The sequence below is a fragment of the Bactrocera neohumeralis genome, chromosome 3, assembly GCF_024586455.1.
Source record: "Bactrocera neohumeralis isolate Rockhampton chromosome 3, APGP_CSIRO_Bneo_wtdbg2-racon-allhic-juicebox.fasta_v2, whole genome shotgun sequence".
Classification (NCBI taxonomy): domain Eukaryota; kingdom Metazoa; phylum Arthropoda; class Insecta; order Diptera; family Tephritidae; genus Bactrocera; species Bactrocera neohumeralis.
This window is the reverse complement of record NC_065920.1, coordinates 67,720,408-67,742,820: the sequence shown is the minus strand read 5'-3', so window position 1 is coordinate 67,742,820 and position 22,413 is coordinate 67,720,408. Positions and strand designations below refer to the sequence as shown.

The window sequence follows — 22,413 nt, the reverse complement described above, 5'->3', positions numbered from 1 at the left end:
ATAAAAAAATCATAAAAAATATTAAGAACTAAGAAATAAAAAAAAAATTGAAACTTTTTCTAATTTCTTATTATGCAACTTAAATACTTTATAATTCAAAAATCTATCGAATACTATTATTTAAAAACGTTGCCTACATTTCGGAGCTAAAAAAATTGTAAAATTTGAAAAGTGCCATACAATCGTTGTAAAAGTCTTCCTTGTTGTAGAAAGCTATTCGTTATTGGGGCTAGTTTTAAATTCGATGGGAAGAGTGTTGGCCTACATTTAGGAGCGAAGATTAAAATTTCTCTGGAAATATTTCTAAGTCAATATAGACGTTTTATTCTTATTGAAAAACTACTCTTCATTGAAAAATATATCTAATACATATATTACAGCAAGTGTTGCCTACATTTTGGAGCGATATTGCTTGAAAATTTCTCTTTAATGATTTATTAGATAATATGGATGTTTTACTAATATTAAAATATTATTCCTCATTGAATAATCTATCAAATAGGTATATTCAGCAAACGTTGCCTACATTTATTACTGAAAAATATAGCTTTTACTAATATACCTAAAAATTTTGTCTACATTTTGGAGCGAACCGAATTGTTGCGAAAAATGCCAAACTATTTCACTAAAAACCTCTTTTTGCATAGTATTAGAATTTTTTTGGGGTTGCTTATAAACTCGAGTGCTCAGACTCAAGTAGTAACAGGATGTCCAACCCATATTCTCCAAGCTTACATATTGCTTCTCTCATAATACATCCATTTTAGTTTCACTTTTTCTTTTCTAACTCGAATACAGCTGATATACACTTATGTCTACATATAATCTTTACAAATCCTCCAACAGCAACCACTTCTCATGTTCAACCTTCTGCAACCTTGCCAACACTTCTGAATTCAAACAAGGCAAGTCGCATTAACACTTATGTCTCAGGTGCTTTCAACATGCCATCACACTGACCTGAACTAATATAATATACCTATGTCATGCAGATAGCACGTGAAATATGTGGAAATTACTGGAGAGTGCTTTTAGAAAATTTAAGAAAAATGTCACTCAACTACAAGTGAAATGTATTTTCCGGCTCAATTGGCTTGAAACTGTTTTGTATGCCTATGGACTACGTGCAAATGTACTGAATTGTATGGAACATACCCTCTAGGGACCGCTTAAGTAGGAGCTAATACTAGTCTGCTGCCAGCGTGACGAAGGAGATATTTTTTTAAGATTTGCTTTAGCTTTTAAAAAGTAATATAAATTTTTTTTAAATCAAATGAGCACTTAAACGCTGCCTGTATTTAGGCGCAGGGTGATATAATGTACCATAGTTGATTCACACCCAACATAGATCTGGTGGTATTATTATTTAGTTCCCTCCCTTTTTCGAGTTCACATTTCTTGCTGTGCATTTTATAAAAGCTTGCACGTATCACAGCTTAAGTTATTGTACATTATTATACAAACTAATATTGCACGTGTCCAAGCTGTGTACGTTTGTACATATACCAGTGTATGTATGTGATTGTTCTGCTTGCTTGACTAATGTTTATAGCTTACCTTGAGCCTTGAGAGGCTTTCAGCTTGCAACGTCACAAAAATTCTTGAAAATGTCAAGTCGCAAGGAATTGTTGTTGATGTGGTGACAACAGGTGCCCAAACTATTGAAAACCCCACAAACACAATTTCATGAAATTGTAGACATATCTACAAGTATTTGCTTTAGCATCACCTGTTCATATATACTTAAGTGTGTATCGTATGTTACATATACACTGAAGACTTTTGCAGATAACACGCTCAGTGTCAGCTGTTTTTGTTAGTTTTGTTTTTGTAGCAGTGGCCGTCTTATGCATGCACGCCGTTTAATATGATCTTAAAGGGTAGCAATAACACGTTGCCTACATTTGGGCGCATTTATTGTACCTAACAGCGAGGACACGTACCTAATATAGAGATAGTTTTAGAGGAAATGTCAGCTGATTGAAGCATAGTTTATATATTATTGATTAGCTTATACATATTAGGTATCTAGCAGGGTTTTAAGTTCTTTTATTTCAAATTTCTTAATTCTGAATAAAAAAGTCAATCGAAAATGCTAGATCGAGGAGGGGTGTTTATAACTGAATAATTTTTTTGACGGCGAAGGCTGAACAAAGCTTACTTAGCTTTTGTCTGGAAATATTATGAGTTTATAAATTCGTAAGCATGTTTATAGAGATGATTTCTTGGATTGTTTAAAGAGTCACTCTACAGAGTATTGGATTTATGGAATTCACATCTTCGCTATTCCATTTCTCTTTTAGTGTAACATGAAACCTTCGAATTCCTTTCTGAAAATATGTTATGGACTTAAGGTTCGCATCTAGTGTGACAGTTTAAACGAAAGATGATTTTTGGGAACATGAGGAATGAGATACAATTTTTTCTACATGAAAATAAGAATAAAAATAAAATCTTTAGGCGAAAGACCTTCCCGTTACCAGTTATGGACTTAAGAGATACATCTAGTGAGACAGCCTAAACGAAAGGCAATTTTCGGAATTAAAAAATTCTATTTTTAAATTTTTAATATACATATCATATATGCATTAGGCTGGGTCAAAATAGGTTATTTTTTTAAAATAATTTTTTGGATCCTTTTTGAAGAGCACCCAATTTTCTACAAATTTCACAAAACAAAATATTTTTGAAATAGCTGGAAGTGAGATACAATTTTTTCTACCTGAAAATAAGAAAAAAAAAGAATAAGATCGTTTGGCTGAGGACCTTGCCGTTACAATTTAGAGCTCATACTTGGTTATCCTTTCTTAGAAATGTCCATCAACCAATTTTTCTGAGTACGAAGCGAAAAAAAATTATTTTTTCGACCCACCCTAATATACATAAAAAAAATTTTTGAAAAATAATTCAATATTTTTCGAGTTGCATATATGTACTTGGGGAGCCTTTTTTAAAGGTTTCCATACCAATTCTGAGTACGAAGCGAAAACAAAATTTGGATTTTTGACTCACCCTAATATATGTACATATAAAGTTTTTGAAGAAAAATTCAACATTTTTCGAGTTGCACAAAGAAAAAATTTGAAAAATTCTCTTTCGAAAAAAAATTCTCTTAAAGATAATTCGGTAGAGCTGATTTTACTGAGCGGTGCTTATTTAGAAGGCTGTAACCCAAAAACTATTTAAGATATCGATCTAATGAGCTGACTTAACTGAGTGGCTACGCTTTAGAAGGCTGTAACTTAAAAACTATTTGAGATGTCGATTTAAAATACGTATTAGTATATTGTTATTAAAGGTATCATTAATAAAAATGGAAAAAATCGATTTTTTTTAAATTTAGATTTTTTCAAAATTCCCAACTAATCTGAAAACGATTTAACTAGGAGCAATACATACATACATATATACATATGTTTATATTTATCTTGTTCATTATTTTTTTTATGATTTTTAATTCCGCTTGACAACTGCTGGAATATGTTAGTCTCTATGCGTTCGTCAGGACGTGGTCGTCGCAGGTCTATAAAGTTAATTAATGGCTTTGCAACAATAATTTTTTTGAGTTTTTTCTAAATAAAAAATGAATATGCTAATGTCTGCTTGTGAAACTTGCCAGGTTTCTAAGTTGACTAGCTCCGCGGACGCGTAGGCGTCACCCACACCATTTGCAATTCCACGTATCGCCTCCAGATTTGCTGCCGTAAAGAAGGGAGAGACAAAAAATCTAACGTAAAAAATAAAAATTAAATAAAATACAATTAAAATCTTAAAGGAAAATTAACAAAATGTAGAAATTTTGGAAAAAAACTCGCTCAAAAGCACGCACACTCACATATCATTTAACGCAATTTTAACGAGAAGACGCGAGTAAAATGTGCGAGCCCGAAAAATTGGCAATTATTTGTTTGGTCATAAAATTAAAGATAATGGACACTATGCCGAAACTGTTTTGTTGTTGTTGGTGCTTGCTTTTTATACGTATAAAATTAATGCCAGCGCCGCTGATACTTTTGGCTTTTGGCACGCACAACGCAACGCAACGCTTTATCGCCAGCAAGCAGACAGCTCGTCCACGAACAGGCAGCTGCGTGCAACAACAACGTCAAAGTAATAAGCAAACACAGAAGACACAAGCAAAAATAATGAAAAAAACTAAAACAAAAAACAAATCTAACCAAAAAAAATAAAAATAAAAATCGACTAAAGTCAAACGAAAATTTTATAAAGCAAAAAAAAAACAACAACAACAATATTTTTTGATATATACACAATGTAGAGAACGGCCTGGGTGTTTCCCCGTGCCAACACCAAACGGCCGGGTTAACTAAATGCAAGTGTAGGCAACGTTGCGGGTGCCAGCAGCGGGGAAGTAGTTGGCAACTTGGCTGTGTTGCTGATCCATTGACGTCAGCAATGCCCCCAAAGTGTTGTAAAGTAGACAATAGCACCGGCGGTGCGCGGAGACACAAACAGACGGACAGAACGGCGGTGGTCACTTGGCAGATGCGACTGTATATTTTGCAGTGCTGGTTGTTGGTGCTGGTGTGGCCACAGTTGATCGCCGTTGAGCAGCAACAACGCCCGGCCTGGCGAGCAGATCAAAACGGCAGATCAAATGTGTGGAAATGCATAAAGAAACACACACACATACAAAAGAAAAATGAAAAAAAAGAAAACTTAGAGGAGACAAATATTACTCGTAAACTGAGCAATAGTCGCGCAGCTTCTTGCTGTCGGGCCAAAATCCAATTGGAAAAGTTGAAATCTATTCTTAACTACACGACCAAACGGCAATGTGTATTCTGATGATTGGTAAATAATAAAGATAATACACACACAAAACGATTGCAGGGCAAAAAAACAAACAGAACGAGGCGAGAGATAAATATTTAAGTGCCTGCGCGCGTACTGTAAACGAAAGCAACCGCAAAAAAGGCGAAAACCCATACAAAATAAGAGCAAAAAAAAAAAAACAAATCTTGGAAAAAGGGGCAACCACATTTGTGTAATGTCTCGTAAACAAATAGGCAATGGGCCAAGCGGCCAGGCGGCGGCCATAAATGACCAACAACAGCCGCAGCAGTACAGGCCCACAATCCGCACAGTCGACCACAATGTTCAAGCTGTTAGGGTGTTTGCCTAGCAGAAAAATTGCAACATCCTCAGCCGAAATGCGTAAATGCGTTGCAGCAACATATAAAAGCCATAACAATGATAATTATTTGTTTATATCTCAAATTTAAATAAACATATGCGTGTATGGGTCCTGTAGAAATGGGCGTATTGAAAATAAATACGCCGTTAAGCCGGATACTCAAAATACCTAAATGTTTTGTTTTTGGTTTATCGTGCTCAATATGGTGCGAATAACATTATTCTATTGGCAGAGTACTGAAATATAATATACTCTCCTTGTCGAATCCGCTGTAGTGTTTGGCTCAGTCCGTTTATAGTAAAGTACTATAGAAAGCTGTCATGGAAGCCCAAAGCTGAGAAGAGGATGAAATTCTATGGATTGCCTATGGTGTATTTGCCTGGTCGAGGGCTTAATATAACACCAATGTTGGCACTTAATGCCATTAAGTATAACACCCGCTCGTATAGCCGGCAAATACATTGTTGCGAAGGTTGCTCTCAGACTCAGCGCAACTAGACTCATTAAAAGTTTCAGGGAGCGAAATTCCGAAATCATTTCTCACTTCGACTGCATTTCTGCTAACTTGGAACACTGCACGGTGGAGCCTACTCTCAGCGACATCTTCTCTGCGCGCAAACCTCCGAGAGATATCTGGCTGGGGCAGAGTTGCTTTTACACGGATTGATTGAAGCGGTAGGTTGGAGGGTGTCTTCTGTCTGTCCGTCCGCTCTCTATCAGACTGCTTGACTGTCACTTTAGTGTCTTTCTCTATCAGAAGTGACAGGCATCGACCATATACGGTAATGAATTGGCACAAAGGATCACTCCGATAACAATGCTGTTATACAAGCCTTGAATGTTGAATAATTTTATAGTTGTAGGAATATTTGTCTCCGAGAAATCACTTCAGCAAATTTGAAATATTAAATTTTGAAAAAACTTCGCTTAAAGATAAATATTTCGTCACCTAAAATGCTTAATAGCGTAACAACACTTTTCATAAGTTTACAGGCGAAGGAAAAATGATATAATAGAAACCACTCATATTGAAACAGAATTTTAGTTTTGGTTATGATAATTATTATATATTGGTTATACATTGGTTATATATTGGTTATATCTGATAGCGGAAGCTTAAAATTTTATGCATACTTATATGTAATATGATGTGGTGAATCGTAAGCAATAAAAAAACTCAATTTGGAATTCTTCTGCTGATAAGCATTTGCATTTTAGGTGACGATTTGTGACTGAATGAATTGAGCGACTACACTTTAGAAGACTGTAACTCAAAAACTATTTGAAACTATTCGTTTTAAAATTTTAATGTGGTATTTTTAAGGCAATATATAATCCAAATTTTCACATATTTCGATATTATTAAAAAAAATATTTTTTTTTTCAAAATTCCACACACAATTTGTGCCTCTTAAAGTTATTGCTCTCAAATTGATGTTATGTTAATTTTTTTTTTTAAATCATACTTTTTTGCCTAAAATAATAAATAAAACAAAATTGGAAGGCCTTAGCTGCGTATAGTAGAATGGTCGCTATTTCTGTATTTTTTTCCTACGGTGAAAACCAGCATTAGTATCTCTGGAACTTTTCCTTAAAACTTATATTTCTTAAACATTTTTGCGTTGTATGTTTAATAATTAATATATTAAAATTATATAATTAAAATAAATAAAAAAATCAAAATTATAAAATAATACAATATTTGGCATACATTTCAAAATCTTATACGCATTATATACTTTATATCAAAAATAATGTTATTAATAAATAAAAGTTTCAAATAAAACTGCAATTTGGCGCAAATAACCCATGAAAAACAATTAAATAATGACACTAAACAAATAAATAGTAATAAATAGCGATTATAGCATAAACAAAATCGTAATTATTTTCGTGCTAAGGTTTTACTAGAACTCACTATTTTTGAGAAATGCTCAAAATCTGCTGAACAATTCGCAGTAAGAGGGAGCAGGGCTCTATTTTTTGAAAAAGTGTTATAAAGCTGATGAAAACTTTTCAGTTTCAGTAAAATTTCAGTAAAATATATTTATAAAAATACTCAAACCTGATGGAAATTACTTAAAAAACACAAAAAAAAATCACTATTGCCGGAAAAGTACGCATTATTACCGTGAAAATGAGTCAAGTTATGGCATTTTTGGCAAACTTTAGAAATTGTTATAAATTAATGAAATAGTGCCCACCATTTTATGCGATTTTATACTTGTTATAATTTGAATATCATAAGATTAAATACTAACATTTATGATATTTTTTGTTTTCTTGAATACATTTCAAATAAAAATCTTCTTTAACTCTAAATATCCACACGCATATTTCACCTGCCCACTTAGCTAACATTTCCTACAGAGAACTTTCATATCACTACACATAAAAATTTATATTACAACTGTCTTGCCGCAGCACAAATGTTTATACGCAGCACTTAAACGCACTGTCCGGGCAGGGAGTTTGTGCAACGGTCAGCGTACGCCATGGCGTATGCGTATTGCGCTTGTCTACCAACTGCGCTGACGTCAGCAGTGTTGCTCCAATTGATAGTCGGCTATTTAAGCACTTAAGCGTGTATTTTAGCCGCATGCCCGTGCCGGCCATTTATCAAATGTACATCATTTGCAGTGAAAGTGGAAGAGAAAATTACTTCTTAGAAAGCGAAACAGCGACAAGGCACTTCTTCCCGGAATCAATAAGCGTTTGGCATAAAGCGCGCTATTAATAATTTCTTTTAAGCTTTTCGCTTTATTAGCTTTATAAATGACGCGCTACTTTTCCTGAAATGTTTTTCAAATACATATGTATATACAGTCCACATGTCAATGCCTATATTTGTTGTTGCTTCAATCATTTCTATAGCACAAATCGCTATGTTGCCTGCGCTGGATCACGTTCAGACGCTTGGACGCCCCAAATTTCGCAAGCGTGAAAGCTGTTTGTTGTTGTTGTTATATGTAAGCAATATGGCACACATGCTGGCATATTTATTTACAATTTTTTGATTTTCGAATATGTTCAAAAATGTTTCGTCTGTCACCTCTGGCATTAGGCGCGCATTAAATTTGCGTCTGGCACATATGGTCTGTATAATATATGATTTTAAATATCATTTATATTATATTTAGCTGCTTTGTATTATGTTATATGTTTTTTTCTATACTTTTTGCGCTTTAGTTGTTTGCTTGTTATGCGCTTTGTCCAGATCAAAGTGGCGTAGTTTAGTTATAAATCACAAAGTTAAAATTTATTTTGTAGTTTTGTGTCATTTACGGTGGTTTGAGATTTTACGGAGCACATCTATCCACATACATGCATATGTATATATGTATGTTACATACGTGAATATTTTTCTACATAGTGTGTATAAATTTATACATTATAATTTTATTTATTTTCGCTTAGTGATCCAATCAAATCAGTTCGTGCAAAAAATCACGTTATTTTTTATTTCTTTTCTGAATTTAAAATTTTTTGCAGTCTTTTTTGCTTGTCATTTATTTTTTGGCTATAAATTTTGCTGACGTTTTTCCAAAGAAAAGTCATAATTTGTTTAAAATAATTGTCAGGTGGATACAAACAGACCACCTACGTGTTTAATGTCACTGCTAATACATAGTATTATGCAGCCATGTATATGTATTTGTAGAAAAATAATATGTGTTAACTTAAAAAAAATAAACATTAAAGCAATCTGTAGCTGGCGGCGGCGTGCGCAGCGGTTAAACATAGGAGAGTACCATATTAGCTAAATTAGTTGGATTAAAAGGATTTCTTAACTAATGGCAATGACTTGAATTAGGTCACAGCTGTTTTGATGCTAATCAGGGGATTTATTAAATTATATTTTAATATAATAAATGAAACAAAAATAAAAGTAAAGGTTCTTAATAAAATTTCCATTATAGCTGAATGAGATATTTCTAAACAAAATTATTAAATTATATCTAAATAACACAAACAAAAAAAAAATTGCATGAAAAATTCATTAAAATTTCCATTAGAGTTTAATGTCACAATTCTAAAAATTCTATTGCGAAATAATTTGATTATAGTAATTAAATTTGAAGCATTGAGTGATTATATTCACTTTTGGGAGCGCATTGATATACAGGCAGCCAAAAAACCAGAAAAATCACTTAAGCGGAAAATAATTTACAAATCATGCTGTACAACTTATAGCTCTAAAACCGGTTTCGAGCTGAAAAACGGAAAAATCGCTTATGATGGAAATATGCTACGGATCATACTGAACAACTTCGCATGAAAGAATATGTCTCTAAAACCGCTTTCGAGACGGCAATTTTTAAAGCAAAGTTTACTTTTTAAAGATCATACAAACTTCTTGGTTAGATTTTAAGATATTCGATTAAAATGTAATATATAGATGTATTTGATATTTGGTTGATCAGTTGTCGGAATCGGCCAGATCGGTATGATTCGTAAAACATTTCTAGCATATACAATTTTATATGAAAAATGGAATATATACATACATATATTACTATATTCTCCAAAAATTTGAAGTTGATCCAGCAAATAGTTTCAGAAATATGAGCGTATTTAATGGCATTTATTAAGGGGGTATTCTGGTCTAGACGCATGAATTTTAGGCATTTTTTAAACTAAGATAAAAAAAATGAAAAACATTTTTACTATCCATTTTCTTATATGTTTTTTATTGACATTTTAATAATATAAAAAAAAATTGCAAGAAAAAAAACAAAATTCGTCGAGATACGGGCCGGTGGAGTGGGGGCTTCAAAAGAAACGGTGCGTCCTGGTTGACGTGATTTCAACCCTGGTAGAGATCTAAAACACAAAAAACAAGAAGATTCTTCATTAGTAAGGATGACGTTATCGCGTTGACCATTTTCAAAAAAAAGTCTAAACTTTCAAAATATGCAAAAAAAAATCGATTTTTTCAAAATCCTAGACCAGAACCTTAACTAATTGTCATCGGCTCCCAAAACTTTAAACGCATTTTTTTCGAAACGCTGTTTTCAGTGACGAAATTTATCCAAAACGGATGATGTTCTTAGATACATTCGCCAGCAAATGATCAAAGAAGAATATTTTTGAGAGCAATTTCGATTTTTTAAGGCACTCTGAAGTGTAAATTTTTCACAAAAAACGTTTTTTGGAAAACTGCTATTTTGTCAAAAAATAAAATTTTGACTATATAGTCTTTCAGTCATCACTTATATTCATCTATTGTTATAAAAATACTTTTAGTTTTTGGGTTATAAATCATTTTAATCAGAAGACTCTTCTCCACCGTCAGAGATCTTCAATGAGATCAGGAGTATTCATAAATTTTTCAAAATTAATCACCAATTACATTAAATTAAATTGTGTAAATGCAGTTTATTTTTATTTATTTATAATTTATTTAATTATAAAAAAAAAAATCTTCTTAAAAAACTCTTCACGAAACGTGTTTTTGTGACTTTCAAGTGGTATATACTATATGGTGTAACCCCTTAAAATATATACAAATCTATTTAAGTGCATATTAATTTCAATAATTTGGTACCCATAATTATAAATATTTAATTTTTTTCAATCTGACTGTATTTATGGGTTTTGAATTTTTTTAATAGTTGGAAACTCCGCCTCAAAATATTTTAGCCTAATATTTCTTAATTATCTTATATTTGGTAAGTAAATTATTTCAGAGTGTATCTTAATTTATTCAATTAGCAAATTTACCACATTAATTCGTATTAAGAATTACTGATTGACTAAATTAAGAAATACTCTGAAATAATTTTTTTTACCAAACATAAGACATGTATACTCGTCCAAATAACTTAAGCTAAAGAATCTAAAAGTTGAAAACAAAATAAAATATTTTAGCAGCTTAAATTGTAAATATACTTGTTCCTGACCTGTCTTTATTAAATGCATTTTAATTTTTTTATAGGTGTCAACATCATCTTAAAGTTTTTTAGTCTAAATTCTTCCTAAATACATACTGTTTGATAAGCAAAAATTATTTCACAAAACCTCTTCATTTAGTCAATTAATAAATTGAATACATTAATGCTTATACAAAGTTACTAATTGACTAAATTAAGAAATACTTTTAAAATCACGTACATATAATTTAAACTAAGAAGCGAAAAATGTATAAAAATAAAATTAACAATAGTGAGTGATTTCAAGTAATTTTCCGTATGGAGTTGTTCTAACCTCAAAAATTTAAGCTAAAGAATCAAAAACCTAAATAAAATTATTTACTAGCCGAAATTGTAAATATATTTTTTTCATGATCTGATTTTGCTAACACACTTTTATTCGGTAAGAATTTCATAGAGTTTCTTAATTGAGTCAATTAATATATATAAGTATAGAAATGCTAATTGACTAAATTAAGAAATACCCATAAAACACTAGTACAAATATTTGAAGTTAAAGAGCGAAACAGTTAGATAAAATGAAAATTATTACTGGTATAGACAGTGATTCCAAGTAGTATTTTACATGGAGTTTTTTAACCTCAAAAATTGGGTTCGAATATGAATGACTCTGGGTAATGTTAAATTAGTACATGAAGGTGTTACAACTATTTCTTGATTAAAGAAAGTCGTATTATTAAAAAATATTTGAACAATTAAATAATGGTGGCAACTCCACAAAATTTACAATTTTTAAAATACTGTTTAAAATACACTTTTGTTTTCTTTACTACTTATTAATTGCATTCCTGTGGCAACTCAGTTTTTATGTTATATTTTGAATCTCACGACTAGAGAATTTTTCGAAGAAATCTGTAATTTTAAATATTTTTCGCTCTGCATCCAGTTTCTTGAAATTTACTTATAGTTTGCATATCTCTACTATATTAATTGAAAAGCAATTAGTTGTATTAGAAATTTTCATGGTTTTTGGTTCGAGAAAAGTCTATAAAACTTACTGCACACACTTTTCCCATTAATTCTTAGTCCAGCATTATTTACGAGTACCTTCAATCATTCTAATTTGGCTATTAATTAAACAAATATATGGATGAACCTTCTATTAGATTACTAGTAATTAATTAGCTACTCAATTGCAAATTAAGTATCAATACGCTACTATTATTTTGCAATCGAATTGCGAGCATAAATCAAAACGCGAAGCGTGAAGTCCAGGCAATCAAAATTTCGCTTTGAAGTGTCTAAAGTATTGCGTAATGGATAATTTTCCATATTAAATTGTTTTAAAATTTCAATTGCTTAACTGCTAATTGCTCAACTGTTTGTGTATTCCTTAATTGTGCTCAATTTGTTATGAGATATCTTTTCGTGACTTGCATTTTTTGGTGGCGGTTTAAAGAAAAACATCAATTATCTGGTGGCAACCCTTAACTTAACGGAAATTTATGCATAAATTAGCTAAATTATTTAATTTCAAAAGTTTTTTATGATCGCTCAGTGTTGCATTTGATGTTTTTATATTCATTACTGCAACTACAATACGGAAATGAATAAAACAGAACGGAAGACGTGTAAGACTTTGCTGTTGTAATAATGAATATCGTAAACAAAGTTGTTTTATATATTTTTACACACACACACACAGTGATATACATATGTATATACTCTATATGTATTGGTGTAATTTACGTTAATGTATATTATTTATACTCATGTTAATTGTTGCTAAAAATAAACGCTTTGTTTGCAAAATATAGTATTTCTAGTAGTATTTTTCTCTACGTAGCACAAAGAGGCAAATAAAAAATTACAACAAATTAAAAGTGAAAAAAAATAAAACAAGTGAAAAACAAAGCAAATTCTGCTTGTGCAATTCGGAAGATTTGACTAATAGAAATTCACACTTAATAATTTATATTTAATAGCTTGGCGGCGGGTCAATGCCAAAGTGGTCGGTTGCTGTGGTTGCTCTTAAGATCATAAAATGGGCGGCGGCGCTCAAAGCGTTGCTACGTCAATGATGAGTTGTAAAGGCGTTTTTGGGAGTGCATACATACATACAAATCTATATACAAATTTATAAATATATTTTAGTAGAACTAACTGTAGTTTTTATGTCAGCTTTTTACAGTTTCGTGTTGCCATGCACCATGTTGTGCTGATAGATGGCTCATAAGTGCCCTTAATTATCTATAAACTAATTAGTCGGGTTATAAAAAAGTTGTTGAATTTTAATTTTTTATTGGCATTTTTTGCTTCGGCTAAAATACGGGTGGCAACTACATATATAAAATATTTTTACACAGATGAATTGTTAAGGTTATAAAGAAGATATTGAATTACCATTTGTAAATTTCAAATAATTTTTTTTTTGAAAAACAAACAGGTAACAACTCTATGGAAAGAATTTGAAAAAACAGAACTCCAATGATTTCTTTAACTTAAGCTTAATATTTCAAAAATGGGGAAATTATATTATATTTATATATGTACATATATAAAAATAGGTGGCAACTATGAATATAAAATATTTTTGCATAGATTAATTGGTGAGGTTATAAAAAAGATGCTGAATTATCATTTGTGAATTCCATATAATATTTTTATATGGGAAAAAATAAAACAGGTTGCAACTATATGAAAAATATTTTTGAAGTTTAATTCCATTGATTTCTTTAACTTTAGCTTAATAATTCAAAAACTGCGGATTTATAATATACTTACATATATGTAAAAAAATAGGTGGCAACTCTATACAATAATTTTGTATGATTTCTTTAACTTTAGCTCAATATTTCAAAAATTGCGGATTTTAATTTATTTGTGTGTAAAAAATAGGTGGCAACTCTGTGGAAAATAATATTTTTTTTAACTAAGTCCATTGATTTCTAAAACTTTAGATAAGTATTTCATAAACTGCAGATTTATATTATTTTTTGTACAAAAATAGGTGGCAACTCTACAAACTAATTTTTGATACTACCATTAGTTTCTTTAACTTATCTCGGAAATTGCAGATGAATATTGTATTTTAGAAAAAACAGGTGACAACTCTCTAAAAATAATGTTAAGAAATAATAATTCCATTGATCTTTAGACTTATACATACAACATACGGATATGTATTTCAAAAAGTGTAGTTTAATATTATATTTGAATGTTAAAAAGGGGGAAAACTCTATAAAATAATTTTTCATACACTCAATGATTTCTTTGATTTATCATTTGATACCATTAATTATAGTTTAATATTTCACTGATTGTAGAAAAACATGTTGCAGGCTAATATTTCACTAACTGAAAAAACAGCTGACAACTCCATAATTTTTTTTTCAAAAAAGCTGTTTGCTTATGTTTCTTGCCTTACTTTGTACACACAGTATTTTTAAATTTTTAAATAGTTTACTTTTTCTTGTTAAAAATATGACAATCTGCTTTAGTTTGTTAATAATTTGAAATTGAATATTTTTATTGAAAATAAATGGGGATATCGCTGGCCACTTAACTTCATATAGGTATTAATCTCCAATTCCTGCTCAAAATCAAAATAGAACTAGAATGAGCTAGCATCTTTTGTTGATTTGTGTATTCTTTGTTTAGAAAGCTGTAAAAGGTATAGTTAAACGACAAGCCGAAAATTTTAATCGAGTGAGAGCGGCGCGTTCTTTTGCAGCTCGGCTTTGAAGCTCTTTTATAATAGGACCCCAATTTTGTTTTTTTGCGGCTAAGTGCTCGGCACTTTTTATACTAAAATTCCCAGCTATTACACTAATCTACATTTTAATTTTATACATCCACACCTTGCTTCCATATTTCTATTATCACTTGTTCAATTTCATTTCATTTATCGTTTTTGCTTCGGAAATACATATATACCTACTTGATTTTACTTCCTTTAATTTTACTATCCCATTTATTAATTTTATTGTATAGTATTTTTCACTCTATGTATTATTCTACATTATTTTAAATTTTTTTCTTTCGCTTTCCTGTTTTCGATTTTTATTTTCCACTGCTTTTTATAATGCTTAGCCTTTTGGCATTTCATTATAAGCACATAATTTTCTTTAGAAATATTTTATAAAAGACACATACAAATCTATTTCTTCAAAAATCAAAAATCTTTTTTCAAAAAGACATATAAACCTTATGTACTATATAAGCATGTACTCCCACATTTTTCTCGCAATTAATTTGTCTACTCCGCAAATTTTTTATGCACTTCATCAATCATTTCGCTTCTTCACCATCATAAACGAAATATTGCGTCGTTGTTTTCGTGTGAAGTTCTATTTTTATATTTTAAAAACACTTAAAAAATTAAATGTTAACAATTTTTTAATGCATTCCAGAATTTAGTCTTCATATTATTTCTTAACCCTTTAAATGCTATTTTTGTCCGAGACTGAGTCTGAGAGAACAAATGCTAATATGTATATTGTCATATAATCTAAGTATTTAAACTGCTTGGCATTCATTACACATTCTGGAGATCACTTAGTAGTTCTATAATATTATCACATATTATGAAGAATTGCACTTCATGAGCGAATTAAAGCATGGAACGGTCAACATTTGGTCGATCCTTTGAAGATGGAGCTAAGTGTAGAAGTTCACGCAAGTGAGGAAAGTTCTCTGAACGCCATTCACTTGGGAGTGGCCGGAAGCAATTTTTTTACATATGATTAGAGAGAGAGAGAGAGAGAGGGATAGAGAGATTAGAGAGATTTGCAGAATTTCGAAGTGAGGAAAGTTCTCTGAGCGCCATTCACTTGGGAGTGGCCGGAAACAATTTTTTTACATATGATTATTTCCAGAATTTCGTAGACTATTATTCGAGAAATACTTATATTATAGGTCATAACCTGAAAGGGTAGCATTTGGCTGATGTCGCCTAACTGAAATTCACATGACCGATCCATAATAACATGACGAAGGTGGTGGGTACTGTGCGAATTAATCTACGTCAAAATCACCTGGGACAAGGCGCAACTTTGTAGGTGGTTTATGATCCAAAAAAGAGTAATAAAGAAAAAAATATTTATAGACCACGATAATTACAGATCATCAAGTATTGGAACAACCTTGCAAAGATAAGCTATCATTATACTTCCTACTGGTAAAATGTAATGCTTGAGGTCGAGTAGCTTAGATGAGGAAATTTTGGAATCATGCATAGGTACAACGCTTCTCGATCGTACTATAAAAAGGTCACTTCAGCTTTTATCATTTGTAATGGGGCTTATGATTAGGTATTGCTTGAGAAATTTGCTGCGTTTGTTCCGAAAAGTCTTTGGTCACATACAGTCATGTTACTTTCAAGGTTATTTTTGGTTCACATCGCGATTATTTTGGGATTTGTATGTCACAATATATCATATGACTGTATAAAATTATTTCTTGCAAGCGTAAAAGAATTTTAATTAAAATTTTTTAAAATGTTCGTTTTGCAACTTTATGGTTTCTTCCATGTTTTCTTACATATAAATTATTCTAAAAATGTTGATGACAACAATTGGGATAGCCAATCTAAAAATAATGATAACGTGAAAAAATACAAGATGTCTAGTATATTTAAATTAATTTTAAATATATATGTATATTCTAATATTATTTATATTATGAGTTTAAAAGCTTTTAGCAATATTCTCACGCTTCTATTTCATAAACTTATATTCATACTCGTCTTTCGCCTTCTTCTTTTTGTTTACAGAGAAACGCTCATTCTCTTTCCGTTTGCGTCGCTCGATCGGCGATGGCGGCAGCACAAACAGCAGGAACAGCAACAATAACAGCAGCACTTGCACGAACAACAATTCACTGTTATCACCGGTGACCAGCGCAAAGCTGGAAGTGCCCAATTCAAGCGCCTCTGTCAGTCGCCGCAGCAGCATCTACAAGAAGCCGGACAAGGATGATAGTGGCATCATACATATCGTGCCGGATATTGAATTGCCCTTAATGACATTCTCCGATCAGTATGATGTCGAGAAGACGCTGGCCGAAGGTTGCTTTGCACGCATACTACTCGCACATCATCGGCCCACAAATACGTCGGTGGTGCTGAAGGCCGTACATGCCGAGTTGGCCACGCTGAAGGACTTCCAAAAGGAGTTTCACCTCAACTATCAGTTGTCACATCACCGCAATATACTCAGCGCATACAATGTTGCCTTCCAGACGAAGGATTACTATGTGTTTGCTATGGAACATGCGCCGTACGGCGATCTGGCGGCCAATTTGGGGCCACATGGTTTGCATGAGTCGGCTTGTAAGACTATCAGCGAACAATTGAGTTCGGCGTTGGGTTTTATGCATTCGAAGAATTTGGTGCATCGTGATCTTAAGTTGGAAAATGTCTTGGTCTTCACGCCGGATTTCTCACGTGTCAAATTGTGTGATTTCGGCACGACCACGAAGAAGAGTTTGCTGGTGCACAAGGTGAAGCACACGTGGACCAGCTGTGTGCCGCCTGAAGTGTTGGAGATTGTCAAAAATGAACGGTTTCTATGCATGCCCACCAGCGATTCGTGGCAATTCGGCATCCTGCTGTTCAACATACTGACTGGCAGTCCGCCATGGCACATGGCCGATTGGGTGAAGGATGCACAATATTCGAACTTTATGAAATACGAACAACGCAAGACAACAAAAATACCTGACGGCTTCCGTCGTTTTTCACCGCGTCTGATGCGTTGCTTCCGCAAGTATTTAACGCACGATCCGGAAGATCGCTGCAAAGTAACCGAGGTCATGAAATACATGAAAGATCGTTGGGTTGAATGCCGCATTGCGACATCGAAGTCAGCGATGCTCATCTCACCGAATCCCGATCAGGATTCGTGTATTTATTTGAATAAGCGTGAAGGTCGTCTGTCCGCCGATGAAAATAAATTGAAACTGAAGCGTATGATGTCCAGTTATGGTTTGGATAATTCCATCGATCAGACAGTGGTGCGTAGCCGTGTCATTGAGTGGCTCTCGACGTGCGATGCTAACTTCGATTCGGATATCGAAAGTCTTGCGGCGCTAGAGGTGGCCAATTAGACGGCAGTGGGCGCGTGAAAGGTTACGAGAAACGCGCGTAAAAATTGGTTTAAGTTTTGGAAATCGTTTGCAGCATGCTTTGCGCCGGTGGGCGGCGAAACCGCGTTAGCCAGCCATGACTAACGCAAACATAACGCGTGCTCGGCGCGCAGAAGACAAGACATCACATGTTAAACGTGAGAATTTAGTGGCGTTGAAGAAAGTAAAAAAAAAAAATAATAATAATTATATATAAATGTATACAATACAGGTCATATCGACAATAAGTCATATTCAAGTACCAAATGCACAAGAATTTATTGTATAATATCACACGAGAGAGATAGTGAGTCATATTCGCGTGTTGCGCCAACTATTTAATATTAATGCAATGAAATGACGAAAGCAAGAAAAAGAATAAATTGCATATGATATGCAATATGTACATTGGGAGTTTATACATTCATAAAAAAATAAAGCGAAACAATTTAATCAATTTTGTACTAGCTTACCCTTCCACAAATATTATGATCACAAAATATAAAAAAATCCATGGTATGTTTTGTGGGGTATTTCTTGCAAGCAAGGCAGTGTTTTTAAGGAGAAAAAAATTTCAAATTTATATAATTTATTTTAAAAACTTATTTACAGTTTTTTAAGTGATAAAAAAATATTAAACATTTTATTTGCCTAAAAAAAATAATTTATGGTAAAATTTGCCATATGAAAATGCTACCAAAATCAACTTAAAGTAATATAATTTATTAAATAATATTTATATTATAATTATAAAATATTATTTTACATTTTTAGGAAAACTTTTAAAATTATATTTGTTAAAAAAAAGTTTAGCAATTTTTCATAAAAAAATCATTTAAACTCAACTTAAAGTTATATTAAATGCTCAAAAAAATTATTTATAACTATCTTAGGGTTTAATAAAATATTAAAAAAACCTATTTGACTAAAAAAATCAATATCACATTTTTCCAAAGAAAAAAATCACTAAAATTCAACCAAGTTAAAAAATCTAGTTAAATTTTTTTCCAAATATAATTTCATAAATAATGTTTTTAGTAATTTATTTCATATGAAATTTTTTATTATATTCACCAATTATATAAACAATTTTTTATAAATAAATTTAAAAAAAATTAATAATAAATCATACATTTTTTAACTATATAAATAATATTTTTTTTACATATTTTTTAACTGTTTTTTTTTATTAAACTTATTAGGAAACTTGTTTTCTGCGAACAACTGATTCTATGAATATGGAAAAGCAAATATTAATAATAATTTTATTAAAAACAAATATAATTTTGAAATTTATTTATTTTATGCAAATATAATATAAATATGATATTGTTGAAAATTTGATATTTTTTTTGGAAAACAATTAAGTTTAATTTTTTAATTTTTTTTGAGAATATTATATACAAAGGCCATCAATATTTTGTATCGTTTTTGATAAAGAACTTAATTTTGAAAACAAAATGAATATTTCTTAAAAATTAAAAGGATATTAAAATTGAATTTAAAAAAAAATATTTAAATCAAATTATATAAAAAAGTTAAAAGACCAAATTAATTTAAATAAAAATTAATAAATAAAGAAAATATAATAAAAGAAATTGAACTAAAATAAAATATAATGAAATAAATCAAAATGAAACAAAAAAATATAAAAAAATTATTAAATAAAATAAAAAAATGGAAAAATTTTATATAGCCTTTTGATAGATAATTTAATTTTGAAAACAAATTGAATATTTCCTAACAATTAAAAAAAAATAAAATAAAATTAAACATAGTAAATAACATTAAATTAAAAAAATAATGAAAACGAAATTAATGGATAGTAAAATATAAAAAAATAAATTAAAACAAATGAAAATATAATAAAATAAGATAAAATAAAATAAAATAAGAAATGAAATTAAATAATAATTAATTTAATAAAAATTAAATAATATAACTTAAAATGAATTAATGAATTTAGTTTTTAAAACAAAATGAATATTTCTTAACAATTAAAAAAAAATAAACTAAAATGTCACAAAATAAAATATATGAGTAAACAGTAAAAAATTAAGCAAATCAAAAGAAAACAAAATTAAATTAAAATACAACAAAGAAAAAAAAGATATTAAATACATTTTTTTTAAATAAAATAATACAAAATAACACATAAAAATTAAAAATTATAAAAATGAACTTAAATTTTAACGCAAAATGAATATTCTTTAATTTAAGAAAACCAACAAAATAATATTTAATAAATGATTTAAAAATCCAATTAATTAAAATAAAAAACTTAAATTAAAAAATCAAAATAATATAAAAAAATTAAACATTATATATAAAAAAATAATTTAAAATGAAATAGAAAGACTATTAAATCAAATTATACAAAGTAGTATAAAATAATATGTTCCAAAATAAATTAAAAGAAAGCAAAACAAAATAAGGTATAAAAATGTTATGAAATAATTAAAAAAAAAAAATAATGCATCTTAAAATAAATTTAAGTTAGCAATATCAAATTCCAAATTTATAAAAATAATAACTTATTGAATTATTCTTTTTTTCTGTTTGCCTTTTTAGTTTTTTTGTGAGAATATCAAAAAAAAAGTTTCATTAATTAAAAAATACAAAAAAGTACAAAATTAAATTAAAATACAACAAAGAAAAAAAAGATATTAAATACATTTTTTTTAAATAAAATAATACAAAATAACATATAAAAATTATAAAAATGAACTTAGATTTTAAAACAAAATGAATATTCTTTAAATTAATAAATGATTTAAAAATCAAATTAATTAAAATAAAAAAAATTAAATTAAAAAATCAAAATAATATAAAAAAATTAAACATTATATATAAAAAAATAATTTAAAATGAAATAGAAAGACTATTAAATCAAATTATACAAAGTAGTATAAAATAATATGCTCCATAATAAATTAAGAGAAAGCAAAACAAAATAAGGTATAAAAATGTTATGAAATATTTAAAAAAAAAATAATGCATCTTAAAATAAATTTAAGTTAGCAATATCAAATTCCAAATTTATAAAAATAATAACTTATTAAATTATTCTTTTTTTCTGTTTGCCTTTTTAGTTTTTTTGTGAGAAGATCAAAAAAAAGTTTCATTAATAATAAAAAATTGTTTTTGCACGAAATATTCCACACAATTGTAGGTTATGTGAGTAATATAAATTAAGAAAATTGAACCACCTATAAGCTTAGGACATTTATACCATGGGATTGAAAAAAGAAAATATACAAATTGGGAATTTATTTGAAGCTACTGTACTACATATAGTAATATACAGTTGAACTTCCATAACTCAAACTGCTATAATTCGATGTTCTCCATATTTTGAACTCTTGAATTGGTAATAGAAGTCAAATTTTAAACAAATTTTCTTCCACAACTGGAAGTTTATTTTGTGGATTGTGGCGATTCGAGTTAGGGTAGTTCAACTGTATATAATAATCGGTTTGAAATTCCTGTTATAAAAACAACACTAAAAAAATATTTTACAAAAATTTTGTAAAAAAAAAGTCAAGCTGTAACTACCAACAATTTGAAAATTAAAAAAAAATCAAGTTCTAATCACCAACAATTTGTCAAAGGCAAATATACTCAAATATACACGCATAAAATTCGCTATATGTCATGTGGTAAACTCTCAAGTCAACGTCAGTCGATTTCGCAAATGTGATTTCTATCTAACTGTAGTTATAATTAGCAATTTTACATAAATATTAGCAGTAAATCTATGTATGTATTTGTACACAGAAAATTTGTACATGCAAAACAGCAAACAAAAAGAGCCGCCTGTGTTCTGGTGTGTTAGTGAAGAAAAGCGGAAGAAGAAGTGCGTTAGGAAAAAAATAGCTCAGGCATTTAACCCTAAGTTCTAGTCTAGTAAAAAAATTGTATTCCTAGTCAATGTACGGACCGAAGGCTAAAAAAGCTAATTGGCAAAAACTATTCCTAAGCAGCAAATGTTATTATTTAAATGATTCGTTTAGTATTTTCAGTAGTTGTAGTAGCATATATGGCAATATAACAGTAAATAAATAAAATGAAAAAATATATATATACATATAATATACATTTTTTAAGCGCCTAGTATAGTAGTAAACAAAGATTTGCTGTGTGCTAAGCAACAAAAAATAACAAAAAATATTGTATTCATATAGACTCCTGCAAAATAATAAAAATCGCATGCTATAAATACGAACCTCGAATGATTGCACAAACAAAAATAAAATA

The 22,413-nt window shown here is 30.0% G+C and overlaps 1 protein-coding gene across 2 annotated transcripts in view; it reads left to right on the top strand.

Annotated features, from left to right (window-relative positions):
* The window catches only part of LOC126753096 (serine/threonine-protein kinase meng-po), a 50,295-nt gene extending 31,438 nt beyond the window's left edge, over positions 1 to 18,857 (top strand). For both annotated transcript variants that reach the window (XM_050464246.1, XM_050464245.1), the window contains exon 2: positions 16,805 to 18,857. In XM_050464246.1, coding sequence (XP_050320203.1) covers positions 16,805 to 18,138 — 1,334 coding nt within the window. In that variant the 3' untranslated portion in view covers positions 18,139 to 18,857. The remainder of the gene's footprint in view (positions 1 to 16,804) is intronic.
* The last annotated feature ends 3,556 nt before the right edge of the window (positions 18,858 to 22,413 follow it).